Below are 20,958 nucleotides of genomic sequence, written 5' to 3'. Positions count from 1 at the left end.
ACACTGAGGTGTCGAGATCGTGGAATAAGCCCTTCTCCTCACGTATATCTGGCCCCAATGTTCATTTATATTCGAATATATTGGGTGCTAGGGAGGAGGGCTATGGGATGATGCCCAGGGTTGAAGAGTCGTTTGCGTCGCACCTCTCCCCTGACGCTGCATCATCCCTGCGGGCTCCGACGCTTCCCACCAAGCCCTGCCGTACAACATCGGCCTTGGTGGGAAAGGCATATATGGCGGCAGGTCGGGCTGGTAGTTGTCTGCATACGATGGGGCTGTTGCAGGCATACCAGGCCGACCTCCTTAAGGAGGTGGACGACAGCGGGGAGGTCGCCTTCGACGACATCAGGGAGATGCGTCGAGTGGTTGACTTGTCTCTCCGTGCTACCAAGGAGACGGCCCGCGCCATCGGCCGCTCCATGGCAGCATTGGTAGCTACGGAGAGACACCTGTGGCTGAACCTGTCGGGCATCGGGGACAAGGACAGGGCTTGTCTCCTCGATGCCCCGGTTTCGCCTTCTGGCCTTTTCGGCGACGGAGTCAACCAGGTCGTCGAGAGGTTTCAGGAGGCGAAACGACTGTCAGCCGCATTTAAAGAGCTTATCCCCCGCCGTCGTCCCAGGTCTCGTGGGTCTGCTGCCAGGGGGCAGTCCCACGAGGCCGCCGCCAGCTCCTCACACCTGCTGAGGCAGAAGGAGAGTGTTGCTTCTCGTGCTCCCCCCCAAGGGGCCTGGAGGCAGAAGCAACACCCTCAGTCGAGGTCTTCTAAGCCGAAAACAGATCTGAGGACTGTTATTCAGGCGAAGAAGGCCTCGGCTAAGAGGCCATGACGGGACACCCAGGCCTCTGAGGGCATCCCCCTCCGCGTGGGCTTTTTAAAACTTCGCTCCGCGGAGCCCTCAGGAAATCGATGTTGCTTCCCGCCGCCGAGTGCGCCTCGGGACGCATCGAGTTCCAGCGAATGTATTACACAGAATATTTTTATAACATCTAGTGGGCTAAAACATTCGCTACCTCTCACGAGGCCTGTAGAAAAAATTATTCGGTTAGCTCCTGCCAGAAAACTGCTTCAGGTCACCGATAATAAAAATAAATACAAGAATAAGGAGAGAAATACAGATGTGAATATAGCACCTGAGGTCAGTCCTGAGAGACTGATTCCCTTAGTAGATTATTTAGACACCTGGAAAGGTCTTCAAAATATATCTCAGTGGGTCCTGAATACAGTCGAGAAGGGATACAGAATCCAGTTCCAGTTTAGACCACCTAAGTTTAGTGGCGTCATTCACACATTGGTATCTCCTGATCAGGCTCAGGTGATGGAAGATGAAGTTCAGACTCTCTTAGCTAAGGAGGCTATAGAATATGTGCCCTTAGAGCAGAGGGATTCCGGGTTCTACAGCCGGTACTTCATAGTTCCAAAAAAGGATGGTGGGTTGCGTCCCATTATAGATCTTAGGGTATTGAATAAATCTTTGAGGAGATTTAAATTCAAGATGTTAACTATACCTATGATCGTTCAACAAATCAGATCTGAGGACTGGTTTGTTACGATAGATCTTAAGGATGCGTATTTTCATGTTTCCATCATCCCACATCATAGGAAGTTTCTTAGATTTGCTTTTGGGGGTAAAGCTTATCAATACAGGGTTCTTCCGTTCGGCCTAGCCTTATCCCCTCGCACCTTCACTAAATGTATGGATGCTTCCCTTGCTCCTTTGAGACTTCAGGGGATTCGTATCCTGAATTATATAGATGACTGGCTTATTTTAGCTCAGTCGGAAGAACTGGCAATTCAACATCGAGATGTTGTTTTGAACCATTTGAGGTGCTTGGGGCTGAGACTCAATGTAAAGAAGAGTTCATTGACTCCTCTTCAGAGGACTACGTTCCTGGGAGTAGAGTGGGACTCAGTCACGATGCGGGCACAGTTGTCTCCCGCTCGTATTGAAACCATTTTAAACACAATGAAGAGTATCAGGTTAGGCCAGGCTATCACTGTAAAACATTTTCAGAGAATTTTGGGTCTTATGGCTGCAGCTTCCACGGTAATTCCCTTTGGTCTGCTTCATATGAGGGCCCTGCAGTGGTGGCTCAGGAACAAGGGGTTTTCTCCTCTGGGAAACCCTTTTCGCACGATCAGAGTTACGCACAAATGTCTTCGTTCTCTGGTCATGTGGAAGAAACCTGGGTTCCTGTCTCAAGGTCCGGTTTTGGGAGCACCATGTGAGAGAAGGACTCTTACCACGGATGCGTCCCTCACGGGCTGGGGTGCGGTTATGGAGGGCCGTTACACCCGAGGTGCTTGGAAGGACCATCATCTCTCTTTGCATATTAATTGTTTGGAGATGTTGGCTGTATTCTTTGCCTTGAGGCACTTCCTTGTATACCTCAGAGGCCATCATGTTCTCGTTAGGACAGACAATATGTCGGTGGTCTCGTATATCAACCGCCAAGGAGGTTTGAGATCTCGCCCTCTTTGTAGACTGGCGCATCAAATCCTTCTTTGGTCCCAGGGCAAATTTCTCTCTGTGAGATCCATTTATATTCCTGGGGTTGAAAATATGGGAGCAGACATCCTGTCGAGGCAGGGGCTGAGGCCCGGGGAATGGCGGCTCCACCCTGAAGTGGTTGAGCTTATATGGAGAGAGTTTGGCCGGGCGGAGGTTGACCTGTTCGCTTCTCATGAAAACTCTCATTGCCCACTCTGGTACTCTCTCTCACATCCAGCTCCTTTGGGTTTGGATGCCATGGTACAGAGGTGGCCGAGGTCACTTCTGTATGCTTTTCCCCCGATCGCTCTGCTCCCTGGGGTTCTAGAAAGGGTCAGGAGGTACGGAGTGAGACTACTCCTTGTAGCTCCGTACTGGCCGGCCCGAATTTGGTTTTCGGACCTTAATAGTCTCCTGGAGAGTCCTCCATGGAAAATTCCTGTTAGGAGAGATCTTCTGTCCCAGGCTGATGGTACAATATTTCATCCCAGACCACAGTTATGGAGACTATGGGTCTGGCCCCTGAGGGGGTCCCACCCATAATTAGGTTGCCCTTTCCACCGAGGTGGTCAGGACATCCATACTAGAACCCCACTCTACTAGGAACTAAACAATTAAGTTAGGGAGGGCATTGAACCCAGTTTATTACTGCCCACTGGCTTCAGTACTGGTGTTCCATCCCGCTCTCTAACGGGATCTCCTGTTCATTGCTCTGTGGCGGCCTCAGTGCCCTCCGCAAGCCTCTAAGGGTGTTCTCGAAAGGGCGTTTCCACTGAAACTCCATGTTCCTGTAGATTGGAGGATGAATCCTTTTCATCCAGCCTATTGGCATCAGGCTGATGGGTTATCCCTGGCACCCATCATGTCCTGTGGATGCATATATTATATATATGAGTATATATGAATATATATAGGAGAATCTAATGAGTCGGTTTCCTGTTTATCTTACTCCCTGTAAGAGTGGTGATGCTGCCCCCTCTCACTTATTACTGGAGGAGCCACTCTGCATCATTGTTGCTCCGGTACTAAGGTGCCGGTAGGTAATAATTATGATTCTTCAAGGTATTTTATCCTCCATCGCATGTGTCGGATGGTCAAGGTCATAGCCTTGGAGGGTTCTATATAGGCCTCAGGCTGAAAGGAGTTAGTCCATCTAGCGAGGTCAAGGTTAGGAGCTATTTCCCTTTATTATTAAGAGAGCAGCTGGCTATCTATAAACCAATAGACTTATCTGAAGTATAAGGTGCGCTTTTGCCTTCACCTCTTTTTCAATGCTTTCTATTTGTATGGGGCTCCCATCCAGGAGGTCAGTCGAGCCTCTAGTTCCAGACCTCCTCTTTCCTACACCAAATCTTATGACAAGCTAGTTTGGATCTGTACTCTACTTATTCTATCGTCCGTGAGATGTACCAGATGTTTTGTACCAGGGCGTTTTTTCTCTCAGTATGGCGGCGTGGGTATTCGTTCCCCAAAGTATCGAGTATCGATGCAGCGGGAGTTCCCTTTACGAAAGGGAACGTCTCGGGTTACGTATGTAACCCTCGTTCCCTGAGTAGGGAACGAGACGCTGCATCACTCGGCCATACTTTTCGCGCCCTGAGAACGACTTGCTTTGACCAATTAGAAGCTAATACTTCCTGGTTCCTGTGACCGTTTTATAGCTTCCGGATCACCGTCACATGCGACGTCACGCGTGACGTAATGACGTTGCACCAATCAAGATTGGAATAGTTGTATAGTAGACTTCAGACGCGTCATGCCGAGGGCATTCCCCAAAGTATCGAGTATCGATGCAGCGTCTCGTTCCCTACTCAGGGAACGAGGGTTACATACGTAACCCGAGACGTTCTCCTTGTTCATGCATCTAGTTTTCTAATGTGTTATGTGTTTCCATGGCAACCCATTGTGTTCACCTGTTCCTCGTTTATTGACTCATTTAGTCTTGTGTGTGTGTGTGTGTATACCCCTGTTTAGTTCAGTCCCTTGTTGGTTCTTGTTTGTATAGTGGTTTGCTTTATTTATGCTTTTTATATATTTTTGGACCTCCTTCATCATGAATGTTGTGGTTTGCTTTTGGTGGATCTCATGTGAGATCACATAACTAAAAGCTCATCCACCTGGAACAGCAATCCCATGTTTATTTATTAAATCTTAATATTATTTTCAGTTTGGACCAATAGCATTCAACATAATTGCACAAATAGTGTTTACAGACCTAGTACTGAACTCACCCATTTCCTTCTACTTGTTTGTTTTCATCAGGTACTGATTTCAGCGTTGACAGTCTCCCTCTCCCGAGACTCGAGCAGCACCAGTGGGCGCTGTTTCACGAGGAGTCGCCCAAGAACAACTACAAGCTTTTCCACGAGCCGCTCATTACCCTGTTCAACCACACGGCAAGCTTCAGCCGGCACGCTCACCTGCCCCTCACCACACAACACCTGGAGGGCATCCGCGCGCTCACCGCACACACACATCTGCTCCCTCTGGCCTACAAAAACCACCTGAGGAAAACCCTGGCACCTGTGGTGTACGTCCAGTCTGACTGCCACCCGCCGTCCGATAGAGATGTCTACGTTCAAGAGCTGATGCAGCACATTCAAGTGGACTCGTACGGGCAGTGTCTTCATAATAAAGACCTGCCGCCCCATCTGAGAGACTCCACTGCAATGGACGATCAGGATTTCTACCAGATCCTCGCCCAGTACAAGTTCATCCTGGCCTTTGAGAACGCCATCTGTGAGGACTATATCACTGAGAAACTGTGGAGGCCGCTCAAGATAGGTGTTGTGCCAGTGTATTACGGAGCTCCCAACGTACACATGTGGCTGCCGGATAACAGGAGCGCGGTCGTGGTCCATCCCGACGAACCGCCGGAGAAGCTCGCTCAGTATTTAAAGAGGCTGGACAAGAATGACTGGGAATATCTTAAGTACTTGGAGTGGAAGCACAAGCGTGAAATCTCGAATGTGAATCTGGTGACAGAACTGAAGGAACGTCCGTGGGGTGTTCAGGATATCGGTCAGGATAACTTCATCGACGTCTTTGAGTGCATGGTGTGCAACAGGGTCTGGGAGAATATCCACAGGCAGGAAAAGGTAATGACTTGATGTTTCTACATTTACTTGTTTTGAGGTAAAGGGTAACTCTCGCCAAATTGCAACTTAGGGTCTTTTTGTTAATCTACCCGAGTCAAACATTCGTGTAAAAGCATAATTAGAATGGAAACGCCACTTTTAAGTTTTACCGTATTTTCGTTTTCGGTCAAAATGCCTTTTGAATGGGAATGCATGGGGTACTTCAGTGATAGCATCAAAATCGCTATTTTTAAAACACTAAGAAGGCTCGACACAACATGAAACTGTGCTGGAAGTATCACCAGGGGCTCTACACATGAACTCCAGCATTGAGAACATTGTTTATGTACACAAAGTTTACTAAAAAGAAAGATTTTGTACTACTCACTTTATCAGTTAGTGTTTCCGGTGGCTGGAATTTTGTCAGTCAAAAATAGTCGATCTCCGAATGCAACGTAACAGGGAGGAGAGTAAAGATGGAAAGCTCCTAAAGCTTAGTTACATACAAATTCACAGATAATTTGTTGTTTTGTCATTAGTGAAAATCAATATTGACCTTGTATTTGAAAAAGGATCCTTAAATAAGAAACAATACTAAAATTCAGAGTCAGTTCATTCGCATTCGGAGATCGATTTGATTGTCAAATGACGGCGGCTGGAAACAACAACAGTTGTTCAAAACCTTTCTTGTTAGTAAACTCTGTGTACACAAACAATGTAGTCAATGCTGGAGTTCATGTGTAGAGCCTCTGGTGATACTTCCAGCACAGTTTCATGTTTCATGCAAGTGTTTTAAAAATAGCGATTTTTGATGCTATCATAGTAGTGATTCACTCCCATTCAAAAGGCAATTTGACCGAAAAAAAAATACGGTCAATCTTAAAAGTGGCGTTTCCATTCTAATTATGCTTTTAAACGAAAGTTTGACTCGGGTAGATTAACAAAAAGACCCTAAGTTGCAATTTGGCGAGAGTTACCCTTTAAGATAAATTGTTGAGTTGACTTGAGCTGAGTTGTCTTGACTTGAGTTAAGATAAATTGTTGAGTTGATTTTAAATTTGAGTTGAGTTGACGTGAGTTGAGTTAAGTTAAGATAAATTGCTGAGTTGAGTTAAGAGACATTGTTGAGTTGACTTGAGTCAAGTTGAGTTGATTTAACTTAAGTTGAGTTAAGTTGTTGAGTTGATTTTACTTAAGTTGAGTTGATTTAACTTAAGTCAAAAGTTTTTGCTATTGTTAACTAGTTCTCTTTTATTCGGTCGATGACAGAAGCTGCCGTCTAAAGTCTGGCGGGCTGAAGAGAGCCACCTCAAGTGCCCATCTCCAAAACTGTTTGACTTTGCCAAGAGCTCAAGCTCGCCTCTTCGACAGATGTGGAGATCCAGTTATGAGCAGTCCAAGAGAGAAGCCAGAGCGCTCGGACTGATGCTGCGCAGGAACAGAAACTTCACCGTCACACAGTTCTGGAGAGAAGTCTTTACCGACCCAGAGGAAACCGAGAGTCTATGGTAGCTCTTAAACGACACTCTTTGCTCGTGGCACACTCGTACACCGTCGGCTTGTTCGCAGCATCTTCAGAACTCAATGGGCCGTCGCTCTCCATCAAGCTTTTAGTTAGAAGTTTTTAGAATAAAACTTTGTGGATGGTATAAACTTTTTCCCCTATTCGATGTTCAAAGATTCGGATAGTTCCTGGAATGTCATGTGATTGAGTCCTTGTGGCACTATCGTCCAAGTCTTGTGGATTAACGCTCTGAAGTTTGGGTTTATGGGTCAGATCCTCCAAAGTGTTATTAGTCGAAGAAGCGCAATTCGTGTCATGCTTAGGACTCATAAATCACATCAATTCAAGCCGATGTCGAACACACCTTATGGCTACGTCAGACCCCAAAACACCTGAAAGAAACATTGATGAAGCTATGGAGGATCTGACCTTAGTGCGGCGGATTTCTCCACGAGCCGGCGGAGCGCAAGTGAAATACTTTTCACTTGTCTGGAGGACGTGCGTGTAGGCTACATATGATTTTGACAAAAACAATCGTGAAGTCAGATTGGTTAATGGATAACGACGAGCGATTCACAACGAATACAACAGAGGATCCCGATTTGGGTTTTACGGAAAGGGATTGGATTTTATTTTATACAGGAGTATGGAGAGATTTGAAAGATGATGGAAGTGAACCGGTTTTCATAGCAGCCACTGCTGGATTAACCACGGGTACAAGAAACCGACTTCTCGCGGATTATATAAAAAAAAACCCCAGAGGATTACGTTTACATACTTTGCAGTGATTTTGGAATGGATGTACCCGAATGTTCGTGGCCTATGAGCATTTAAAATAGCCTACTACGATTTAAAATTCATGTTTCAATGGAAGGTTTACCTGTGTTGGAACAGTTTTTTTCTATCACAAAAATCACGTAGCTTTTTTAAATGGAGCGACCAACGTACCAATAGGATTACCGGCTGCAACGAATGGATACCCACAGAAAAGCATCGATTGGCTGAATAAATTCTGTGATTATTTAATCCTTTCTATGTAAAGTACTTTGAATTGCCAGTGTATAAAATGTGCTATATTAATAAACTTGCTATGCCTTGCTTCGCCTATGTCACAGGAGAAATTATATTTAATTTACAACTCTATGCTCTCATACAGGCTAGAATTGGCTCACACTCACACAAACACCCACCCCACACCCCACCCCACCCCACCCCACCCCACTTTTGGACTGAGCCCTCCAACGTGGGAAAATTCCCACGGTCCACATTTAAAGTTGTACTTTCACAATAACATACAAAAAAGACATTAAAACAATGTTTATCATTAAAATACAAAGGGTGGTATAACACACATTTGTAAAATGTTAAAAAAGTTTGAATTGCAAACATGTTCTAGAATTAAAACATCTAAAACAACATGTATTAAAATTATATCAAGCAAATAGTTCTATTTTATAACATACATTTGAAGAAAAGTTGTACTTTCACAATTACATAGTGTTTAAAGGCATTAAAACGTATACATTTAAATTCTCCTATACATTTGTAAAATGTTAAAACGTTAAAAACGATGTGCTTTAAGCAATGCATTGGGTAACAGAGCAGCGAGTTGTTTTTAATTAAAGAAAAGTTTTGTTTTCCACAAATATTTTAAACTTTAAAAACACTGTATTAAAGTTAAAATGCAATGGTTTAGTATTCGTACATTTTACAACGTTATCTGGAAAAAGTTAGAATGTGGTCCTTCACATACAGATTTAAAAAATGATTAATCTGTTCAAAACTATGTGCTTTAAACTTTAAAACGGTAGGCAAACTATTTTTTTTTTTTCACAGACATGTAACACTTTCACATACAACTTTAATCACTTTTTAAAATGATACAGACCTTTAAAATACAAATGTGTATAGCCTAGTATTTAAAACGTTAGGCCTATCAGAAAAATGTAAAACAAGTTAGAATGTTTTCCTTCACTATACAGATTTAAAACCTGTTAAAAACAAAAAAGTCAACGTTAAATCATTTAAAACAAGTTATAGAATGTCTTTCACGAACGACTTTTAAAGATACCAGAAAAATGGTAAATTATGGTTTTTTTAAACAATGTTTCAAACGTGAGCATTTAACATATCAAACAACAACAGTTAAAAAATACATAAAACTAATAGTTTTTAAGCAAACCTTTTTAACATTACAAATCACTACTAAACTTGTGTTTAGTTCTTAGCTAAAAATATATATTTCGCCGTCCCGCAAAGCATCCTCGTGCTCGGAAAGCAAAACATGAATGAGAAATAGACCGGTCTGTGAAGCGAGTCTCCGCACACCTAAAGACTCCGCTAAAGCATGAGAATACACATGTGCAGAGGTATAGCTACAGATTTAAATATTGGTAAAAAGACTTAATCAAAACAACGTTTTACATTTTTTACATTTAATTTAATTTAGTTATTAATTCACTATTAGATCTTTCTAGCCTAATTTTTCAAACATCGGTCCTCTAGCACAGCCAACACACGCACACACATACGGATGAACAACTAAACTTTTACGACATCATAGAGAGAGAGCATCACTTAGTTTGTACCATACTGTGTTATGCCTTAATAACTCTTGTGAACTCTTAATGGCATTGTGAGCTTTGGGTGATACTGTAGCCTAAACTTTTGGTTTTCTCTACAAGAAATTGATGAAAAGCTATTTTTAGAGTCGACATGAAATCAAAATTTACCCTATTTACTTTGTTAGCGCATATTACTAGTCTTGTGGTGAACAATTAATCTGTACAAGTTAATACACAGGAAAAATTGTTTGCCATGGTAATCTTTAATCAAAATCTAGAAAGTTACTTCCGGTCTGGAAATGGCGTTTCTTTTCTGATGTCGTCAGTCTGACGGCTTGGGTTGAAAACGCTTAACCACTCCCAGGAGGAGCGCTAGAGTAAAACCCTGCCCTCTGTTCAATATTCTCTTTCACTGGGAAATACGTCACAACACTGGAGAAAAGTCGTTTGGCAACTTCCGGTTCACGGAGACTTTAAAAAACATTAATACAACTCTTTGCTTTACAAAAACTGTTATTACACTAAAACAAGACACAAAATAGGATATTTCATTTACCCCTACAGTCATATAGTTATTTCTTTTCTTTTTTTTATTTTATTCTGTATTTTTACAGACCTAAAACCATGATGCTTCAAAGTATGGATTAGAAGTAGTCAAAGACACAAACGATTTTGAATGTTTATACATCTGTGTGTTGCAAAAGCAGAAGTCTATCTTCTTTGAATAAAGATTCACCTTTATTTATGCTTTAATTTCTTTAAAACAATCTGGTGACCTGCATTATTTCTGTGATTACTTGATTAGTAATATTGCGAGAGGTTTCCTCACACGTATAAAAAAACCTCTTTAGATGTGTTTGTGACAAACACAACATCTTCACTTAGAAGACTTTTTTTAAATGTATGGCTGATCCTTTTTCTTCTGACAAACTTACATTTCATATTAATTACCTGAGGCGTTTAACAACCACAGGAAAGGCATGTTGATTTCTAAGTTTCAGGCATAGTGCAAACATGCAATGTTCGAGAAAGCTAATATTGGTGTAATCTCTGAGAGATCTCACCCACAAACGCACAACTTTGTGTTGGGTGATCCAGGCATAGCTTTACTAAAAGAAAATATTATGGAAGTCATTTTCAAACTGTAATTATACCATATTTTATATATTAATATTATGGTTCTATGTTGCTTTAAAGTTTTGTTTGTTTGTTTGTTATTAACTAATACCTATAACATCCTGCACAAATTAAAGAAACATTCATTAATCCCAAATAAACAGATAATGGAATGTTCACAATCTACAATATGTTAGATATTCTCCTACTTATGTGTGTAAATAGTTGTGCTTAAATCATTGGGTGTATTTTTACACGCCAACATATTTTGTCACACCGTAGTGATGCAAAGTACCACACTCTTGTAAAGCCTATGGACTAACTTTAAAACATCATCTTTATACAGAATCACGTGTGTCCGAAGCATCCGTGTAAGATTCAAAAGACCAAATCACTAAGGAAAGAGGGCTGAAAAGCATCGTTTATAATAAATACACAAAAGCTTGCAAATGATGACCCTGTTTCACATTTTGTATGTTGGACTGTATGTGTTTTAGGTGAAGACTTTTCTTTGAGAGCCGTCAACATTCAGTGTTTATAGAAATAAATGACAATTAAGAATTTAAGTGATAGTCTTTCTGTTTAAGAATGTTTGACTAAATTGATACTTTGTTTAGTGCAACTTTCCCTCCATCTATGATGTTGAATCACACAAAGTAAGTGCATGCTGTTTTACACTTAAACTATTACAACAGAATCACATCTGACTATTGCACTGAGATATGTATATTCATTAAAGCTTGAGGTTGTTAAAGTTCCACACTGCTAAAACCTGCAGATACAATTCAAAGATTATGTTTGCTTTGTACAAAAGTAAATTCTAGAGGTCAACTTGCTAAAAAGTAAATATAGCATGAGCCATTTAAAACAAATACAGAAAAGCCGCTTGTGATCAGTTTTGGCTTTTGAATGTTTGTAATTGACATTTTATATACTAGCCGATTACGCTGTTTACATCTTGTTTCTTTTTCTTTTTGTACAGTTTGCAAAAACTATAGTCTCTGAGAGTGGTCAAACATGTTCATATAGGTATTTATGAAAAACACATACAAATATAGCATAAAGCGTATTAAATGACAGTCCTCCTACATGAGAGTGTTTAAGACTAAAATCATATTTATTTTAGAACATCTTTCGCTATGTCTACGAAACATCGACATGAAAGATGAGTATTGCTGTTTTTCTGTTTCCTAAAAAACTATTACACTTCAAACTCGTCTAACTATTACACTTGGATGTGCATTTCACAGCACAGTCATTTTGTGTATGTCACTAACACTGTTTACGACGTCATGACGGCTACACCCCTACACAACACCTCCAGCGGGGGTTGTATATCCAACCTGATAATCTCACAGAGATACACAGAGCTCAGTCGACCTCCTAACAGAGCTGACCTAACAGGTCAATGTAAATTCCAGCGTAGACACCTGTGCTACTGCAACATCTCATCGATCAAAGGTTGAAGGAACATTGTCTGACTCTGGTTGTTACATGGATTACCAAAGACCGCTTGAACATTCCTGTATGCCTAAGCATGACGCGAATTGCGCTTCTTCGACTAATAACACTTTGGAGGATCTGACCCATAAACACAAACTTCAGAGCGTTAATCCACAAGACTTGGACGATAGTGCCACAAGGACTCAATCACATGACATTCCAGGAACTATCCGAATCTTTCAACATCGAATAGGGGAAAAAGTTTATACCATCCACGAAGTTTTATTCTAAAAACTTCTAACTAAAAGCTTGATGGAGAGCGACGGCCCATTGAGTTCTGAAGATGCTGCGCACAAGCCGACGGTGTACGAGTGTGCCACGAGCAAAGAGTGTCGTTTAAAGGGATAGTTCACTTTGAAATAAAATTTTGGTATGTTTTAGCTTACCTCAAGGGCATCCAAGATGTAGGTGTCTTTTTTTCCGCAGTAGTTTCAATTTTGATATTTTTAGGTCAAACCGTTCTTGTCTGTCAGTCATATAATGCAGGTCTATGGTCACTGTCTCAAAGAGCATGCACAGAGTCCAAATTAAAACAATTCCCCATTGTCCAAATTAAACAATTCCCCATCGTAAGTACACATTGATGGCCTAAGACACGAAACGAGCGGTTTGTGTGAGAAAACGAACAGTATTTATATCGTTTTTACCTCTTGTACACAGCCGCGTCCAAGTGATCTGAGAGCGCGGGCGGGTATAGATATATACAATAGAAGTCGCCTTGGCTACGGCAGTTCATTGGAACGAAACCGTAGCCAAGGCGACATCTAGTGCATCCTGCATTATATGACTGACAGACAAGAACAGTTTGACCTAAAAATATCAAAATTGAAACTACTGCGGAAAAAAAGACACCTACATCTTGGATGCCCTTGAGGTAAGCTAAAACATACCAAAATTTAATTTCAAAGTGAACTATCCCTTTAAGAGCTACCATAGACTCTATGTTTAAAGATTACTTTAGAGGCCAGATGGTTGACTTGATGCATAAGATCATCGATGATGCGTGTGATTCGAATAACGACTGTGTTCGGGATACCAAACGTGTAACAAATCTCAAAACTGAAATGGTCGTAAGAGGATTACACAGATTGGCTCTTTGGTGTTAAGACACATGATCGTAACATCATGCCATGAATTTGTTAGTCCTCTTACGACCATTTCAGTTTTGAGATTTGTTACACGTTTGCTATCCCGAACACAGTTGTTATTCGAATCACACGGTGTCTAGACTCACACTCATTTGGAAAGTTATGTCATTCATAACATTATCACACACAATCTTTATATGGACATCAGTCGGTGCAATGCGCAGGATATGCACTGACCATGTGTTACTTAATTACTAATTTACAGTTACACTTTACAATAATGTCCTATTAGATAATGTTAATGCATTAACTAACAATGATCAGTACATTTGTTACAGTATTTATTAATCTTTTTTAATGTTAGTTAAAAAAAACTGTTCATTCAAAAAATTATTAAATAATATTGATGATAATGTATTTATAAATGTTGAAATTAATGCTTTTGAAGTATTTTAATTGTTCATATTAACTAATGTAGTTGAATGGGACTTACAAATGGGACTTATTGTAACGTATTTCCAAAATGTCTTCAACAGGGGTGTCTAATCCTGCTCCTAGAGGTCAATAAAAAACCTTAATTAAAACAAACTAACATGCAATTTATGGCTATGATTTATGCCATTTATTTTAATTAATTTCTAATTATTAAATAAAGAAGAAGAATTTTATTTTACTAGTTCATAAGGTACAATCACTTCACACTGAGTGTTGTATAACTCTCTGTAATAAAAACATGAAAGACGTGCGTCGTGTTTTTTGTTCATGGACTGCGACGTTCATAGTTTTATTCACAGATTCTGGTTGAAGATCTGCAACCAATCAGAAAAGAAGCAATGTTTTTTTTATGTGTTTACAGCACTGTGTTTCCTGAGCATCTCCTTTGTGTTAAAATGAGATTGCAGAAGGTGAAACAGGTCTTGTGTGTTTTTATGTAGTCAGTATTAGTCCTCAAGACAGCAGACATTGCCTTATATTCTTTAAACAAATGACAACTTTACACATTCTAGTATAGATGATAGGAGTCACAGTGCCTTGTATAAAAGGCTTTTAAAAAAAAAAATTCCCTTGTTTATTGCTGTGGCCTTGAGAGAAGTGCTTCCTCTTCACCCTTTTTGGCACTAGATGGAGACAAACATCCACAATGAATGTACACACATGTGCCTTTCTGCATTTCGTCTCTGAATGCAGACAAATAGCAATTTAATAGTGACGTTGATAATATTCTATATTTTATCCGCAGTATTGCTGCTCGAAGTGCTACTTTTTATGTATCTTTTTGATAGGTTGTTAAATTAGAATATGGATTTGGTTCTTTAGTACAATGTTGAAAAAGTGTACAAGATGTTATAGCTAATGCTTACTGAGCAGTAATATTTACAATGAGTTATACGGAGGTTACCAGCACACATTTATGAATATATACACACCGATGGAAAAAGTGGATTGAACTTGCATGTTCACCAAAAGTGGTGCAGCATGTTCAATTGGTTTGAGACCTGGGAGTATTTGTAGGACAACACCTCAAACTCATAATGATGTTCCTCAAACCATTCCTGATCAGTGTGTGCAGTGTGACGGGGTGTTATCCTGCAGAATGAGCCACTTCCACCAGGGATCTGCAGCAGTGTTTAGGCAGGTGTAGGTGTCAGACTGAAGTCCACATGAATGGCCGGACCCAGGGTTTCCCAGCAGAACGTCTCCCAGATCATCACTCTCCCTCTACCGGCTCATGGCGTCCCACAGTGATCCCGATGCATCACTTCCCCAGGTAAACAGCGCACATGTACACAGCAGGCCACGTGATGAGAAATAAAGTGGGACTCATTGGACCAGACGACCTTCTTCAACTCCTCCAAGGTCCAGTTCTGACTCTTGCCCATTGTAGGTGCTTTCGCCGGTGGACAGGGTCATCATAGGCTCTCTGATTGGTCAGCGTCTACTCAGCCAATATACACAGCGAAGTGTGTGACATTCCTCCTATAACAGCTTTAAAGTTTTGTGTGACTTGTGCCACAGTGGACCTTCTGTTAGCTCGGTCCTGTTGGGATAGCCTTCGCTGCTCAACACCCTGTCTCCGGTTTGTGTTTGATCCTCCTCAGCACTGCTGACCGATTCAGAGATACTCTGAGCCAATCGCCTTGCTATAACTGGCTCACTGACTCGCTCAGATCTTCATTCCTGCCAATCTCTCCTGCTTCCAACATGTATCCAGACCTTAATCAGGAGAAGATCAATGATATTCACTTCACCTGTGACTGCTCATAATGTTTTGATTCGTCAGTGTATATCTGATATTGAAGATGATTGTATAGTAGGTTTAAAATGAAATGCATGTACTATAGGTGTGGTTGTAATCCATGTAAAGTTCTGCTAATCTGCTACAAAAGTACAATTATGTATTCAAATGCTTTAATAACTTGTTAAAACTTAGTCACTGGTTCACTTTTATCCGTCCATCAGATTATTTTGATAGTCACCAGTGGCATTTCAGACAGAAATACCTCAGATGCCTAAAACCTGGAAACTGGAATTGCAGATATTTTTCAAATTCAAGTGAGTACTTGTTATCTCTACACCGCTGAACAATGGCGACAGTATGAATCATTGCTTACTTTTCTTTGGTTAAGTCCAGAAATCATCATTCTGGATGAGTTTTAGCTGTTGGCGAGTTTTTACATGTAATGCAGTGATAAACTTCTGATAGGTTGATAGCCAACTTAAAGGAATGTTAAACTGATGCAAAGATTAGCAATATAGCGACATGTGAAGGCCAAGAATGGTGAACCATACTGATACTGGAGCATTGGTCTGGAGATCAGCAAGCTCCGATAGGATGATACTAGTGCTGTTTTCTGGAGAGAGGCTGTGATAAGCGGCACGTTGAGCCAGATATGTCCCTCAAGAGCCAGGGTTATACGCTACACGTGTGATAATCTGTTACAAGCAGCATAGATGTTCAGCAGGAAAGCAGTGCTTTGGATGCTTGTTTGTTTCCCCACTTGGATCCTTAACTAGCCTAACCACCGTGAGATCCTTGCTCAGCCGGCTTCAGCAGAGAGACTGTTTTTTTTGCATGGATATTAATGCTGGTCAAAGTTGGTCTTTACTGTAGAGTCATGGTGGTGCCTTCAGCAGTTATCCAAGCCTAATCTAAAAAGTGTGGAAACTATAAATCTAAGTCTTCCCCATATTAGCCCTAGATGTTAAAGGAAAGATAGAAGTGGGTAAAGAAGAACAGAAGAGGTTTCTCTTGAGAAGAGCAGCAGCAGACCAACAGATGTCTGTCACCAAAAGAGAAAGTACAACAGTAATGTCTATATTTGATGTAATTGTAGGTCACTGGTTCTCATTGGACACCCGCAGATAAACTCATACTGTGTCCAGCACAGATGCTGATGATGATGATGATGATGGTTGTGAGAGAAACAGCCTGTTTAACCACTGTTATCTCAAAAACACTTCCTCACACAGGCTCATTCTCGGGAAGCAAAGTGGACGAAGAGGAAACAACACTCACGCTTGCAGAATAAAGAAAAACAGCTTCTGATGGAGCTAAACTGACTGACACAGAGCGAAGCGTAATGCTTACAGTGTTAGGTATGAGGAGCAGAACCCACACTAAAGGGTTTGCTATCTATCTATCTGATTGGTCCTTAATGCAATCTGCTAGCTATCACATAATTTTACAGCTTTCCTGTAAGAGCATTGCGTTAACAACGCAAGGTTGTGGGTTCGATCCCAGGGGATTGCACCTACCTATGTATACATGTATAGGATAATGCAATGTAAGTCGCTTTGGATAAAAGCGTCTGCCAAATGCATAAATGTAAATGTAAATAATTCACTACATGGCACAAACTGATGGGTCTCTGTTGCATTTGCATCCAATGAGCTTCTTAATCAACATTTACCTCTTTCGGGGGGTAATAGCACTGATAGAATTTTCTAGCTTTCCGTGTTTTCACTGTTATACTGTAGGTGGCGCTATTACACAGCTTCTGAAAGAGTACAGAATCTCTGGAGCAAAACACAGGCAAAAAAGGAGCAAAACAAGCGAGAAAAGCATTGATTATGCACGCTGTAGTCTTAAAAAAAAAAAAAAAAAAAAAGGAGATTTTCTCAGCTTTTTAAAAACAAATTTAGTCTTTTTATTCAACTTACCCTCATTCAAGTGTTAATACAAAAGAATAAATGAAGCTAGAAAAAAACCTCTGTTCCTTCTTTTGTTATATAGCATTTTCAGATTGTCATACAACCAAAATAATCTGGGGACCATTAAAGTTTTGTGACAATTATCAAAAATAATTGAATAATAATAAATAAAACAATAAAATTGGTTTGGCAACTTTAAAAAAAACGCGAGCGGTGATAGAGTCAAATCCTTTGGTTCAGTGTTCGCTGTAAGCAGGACTTCAGACACCCTCCACCTCCCCCAGCTCCACCCGTATATAGATCTGCTGTGTGTGTTCATGTGTTGTTAGTGCAGAAGCAGTGTGTCTTACATGCTTACAGTATATGTGACCCGAGTCGCACGGGTATATTTGTGGCAATAGCCAACAATACATTGTATGGGTCAAAATTATAGAATTTTCCTTTATGGCAAAAATCATTAGGATATTAAGTAAAGATCATGTTCCATGAAGCTATTTTGTCAATTTCCTACCGTAAATATATAAAACATGTATTTTTGTGAGTGAATGCAGCACAATCGTGAACATAAAAGTACAACTTTAAAGGAGATTTTCTCAATGTTTCAATTTTTTGCGCCCTCAGATTCCAGATTTTCACAGTCACATCTCGGCCAAATATTGTCATATCATAACAAACCACACTTCAATGGAAAGCTTATGTTCAGCTTTCATATGATGTATGAATCTCAATTTAAAAAAATTTACCCATGTGACTGGTTTTGTGGTCCAGGGTCACATATCAGCTTGTCTGTGGATGTATTTTCAATAGCAAGTCTCTGTACAACTCTTGCATCAGAACAATAAAAGGCAACTTTTGGCAAAAAGTAACTAAAAATAGAAGGACTGATTCTCTTCTAATCTGTGCAAAAAACAAAAAGCTGCAAGAACAAAGAGTAAGAATTGTAGTATTCTTGCGTTTTCCTATGAACCAATCACATGCCAGTACTTGCTGCTGATGAGTTAGCACTCATGTTGCGGATCTGCAAAAGCATTTAATAAATTCTGTGTGCTTCTCAGTACCAGTTATTCTACATTACATTGAAAGAATTACTCTCTTCATTACAAGTTAAGCCTTGTAATGCATACATAATTACTTCAGATTTCTCGAATTTTGGTATGCAGTGGAAGATTAAACTTTTCTGGGCTTTTCTGCTAACATTTGTACTAATATAAGTATTAGTTTAAGTCTAAGTCTAGTTTGACCATGACTTTAGTAAGTCTAAATTCAAGTAAACATCCATGGTTATTTGCACTGAACACCAGAGGCATGATAGAAAAGTACACAATTATATTCTATTGTTTTACTTAAACATAGTCTTTTGATCCGTTCACAACCTTGTGTGGCAGATCAGACGTTTTCTCCTGCCTAACAGTGCAACAAGTTAGGCCTAACAAGTTCTTTTGGTCCTACAACATTACATCCACTTTGGCTCTTTCCAATATCACACTAGTTCTTTCAGCCAGTGAAGCAGTCATTCTTCTGAGTGCTTGTACAGCCAGCTGAAAACTGTGCCCACATGTTAATAACTGTTTTTTACAATGGAAATGAATCAATTAAAAACTTACTTAAGCTAGACAATGACTTTTGTCTAGACCTGCTGTACAGCCAAAACAATCTTTGTTGCATTATTTTCCTGTTATCACTGTAAAGCTGCTTTAAAACGATCTGTATTGTAAAAAGCGCTGTATAAATGAAGGGGACTTGACTTGCTGGGTGAGGAGTAATAAGGTAAGGTTGACGTGATTCATGCACAAAATGGCTGCTACTGAAGATGACAACATGTCCACTGTCAAATGATGCAAGTGCAAACCACAGCTGTCGAGATGCTGGAACACCAGTCGGCAGAGGCTCGTGTCCAGTTATTTTAGCCAGCATGATAATGTCATCCAAAGAAATATCAGATTATTCCACTGAAGTCCACAATGAGCATTTCCCTCATTGCCCTCTTGAACAAGGATGGGCAATTCTGGCCCTGAAGGTCCTTGAGATTTGCTCTAAAAGGTGACAACATTGCACAAACCAAGTGACATGAGGATATACAGAAAGATCATAATTGAAATGAACGGTATTTTCCTCTCTCCAGTGCACCCACTGTAATCTGCCAGCGCTGGGCAACCCTGTCCCTCGGGATCTACTTTCCTGAAGAGTTCAGCTCCAACTTTGATCAAACTCAAGCTGCAGGCGGATGAGTTTGATCAGGGTTGAGTTCAACTCTGCAGGAAAGAAGAGTCCTTCAGTCCTGCTCCTGAACAGCCACTGTCCTGGAGAGTTTAGCTCCAATGTCCACTCATTTTCATCCTTGCAAATTATAAACATTCTGCTTAATACAAAAAAAGAAAAAAGAAACTGCAACTTTACACACAGAGTACCTCAATTATCACTATATTTCATGCTTGACTTTAGAGAATTTGTTTTCAGCATCTATATTAGGAGTCTGAATCATCCAGGGAAAGTTCAGTCCATTCCACCTCCAAGGGAGTTTTCCCAGTAATTCAGCAACAGCTGTGGCAGTGGAGCAGTGCGAAACAGTTTGACAGGACTCTGGAGGGTTACTCACTCACTCACTCCGATCAAGAGCTCAGGACACCAGCGTGGAGCCGTGGAGCCCCTCCACCAGACACGCTCAATCACATTTCTGAAGGCAGATGCTTCTCGGGGAATTTTTCTCTATCATAAAACAAAGTTGCGCTTGTCCATGGAGCTTAGTGAGTGGAAAAGTTAAACCAGAGCATTTCCTAAGGATCAAGACATTTATAAAGTGCCATGTTCAGTGTTTGAGCCCCGAACATTATCAGGACGGCTATTCCAGAGTTTAGAAGCAGAACGTAAAAAAAGCTTTTCCTCCTTTCGTGGACTTTGCTATATGTACAGTCAATAGTTTTTTACCTTAAAATGGATTGTAGCATAGAGGATTGGTTAAATATAAATGAGCTAGGCTGTTTAGAGCTGTATAATAAGTAGCAGTATTTTATACTTTATGCAAAATTTGATGATAGAATTTGGGGTGATATGGTCATATTTTCTCAAATATTTAACTAACTGTGTAGCTTTTTTATGGACAATGCAGGACAACCAGTAAATGCACATTACAATAATCCAGTCTTGAAGTCGTGGTGTAACAGTGAAAGCTAATGCCATGCTTCCTAATGATATCTCCCAAGGCATGTACAGAGTGAACAGCAACGGTCCTAGTACTGAGCCTTGTGGTATGCCATACTGAACTTGTGATCGACATCTCTTCGGTTACTACTATGAACTGATAACGGTCAGATAACTATGATTTTAAACAAGCCAATGCAATTCCACTAATGCCAAAGTAATGTTTAGGAGCCTAAACTAATAATATTTTTGTTCACTAATTTTGCTATCATCTGGTTTAATCGCAAATCAGATTTTACAGACCACAAGACAAGCAATCAGTAT

General features: G+C 40.6%; 1 protein-coding gene across 1 annotated transcript in view; it reads left to right on the top strand.

The window, feature by feature from the left end:
• The window catches only part of pofut3 (protein O-fucosyltransferase 3), a 14,378-nt gene extending 6,207 nt beyond the window's left edge, over nt 1–8,171 (top strand). Inside the window, exons 3-4 of the mRNA XM_082157352.1 lie at nt 4,755–5,590; nt 6,839–8,171. Of these exons, the coding sequence (XP_082013478.1) occupies nt 4,755–5,590; nt 6,839–7,081 (1,079 nt within the window). The 3' untranslated portion in view covers nt 7,082–8,171. The remainder of the gene's footprint in view (nt 1–4,754; nt 5,591–6,838) is intronic.
• Nucleotides 8,172–20,958: the final 12,787 nt, after the last annotated feature.

This window comes from Leuciscus leuciscus (assembly GCF_965113295.1).
Source record: "Leuciscus leuciscus genome assembly, chromosome: 24".
Classification (NCBI taxonomy): domain Eukaryota; kingdom Metazoa; phylum Chordata; class Actinopteri; order Cypriniformes; family Leuciscidae; genus Leuciscus; species Leuciscus leuciscus.
This window is presented reverse-complemented; position numbering and strand designations above follow the sequence as displayed.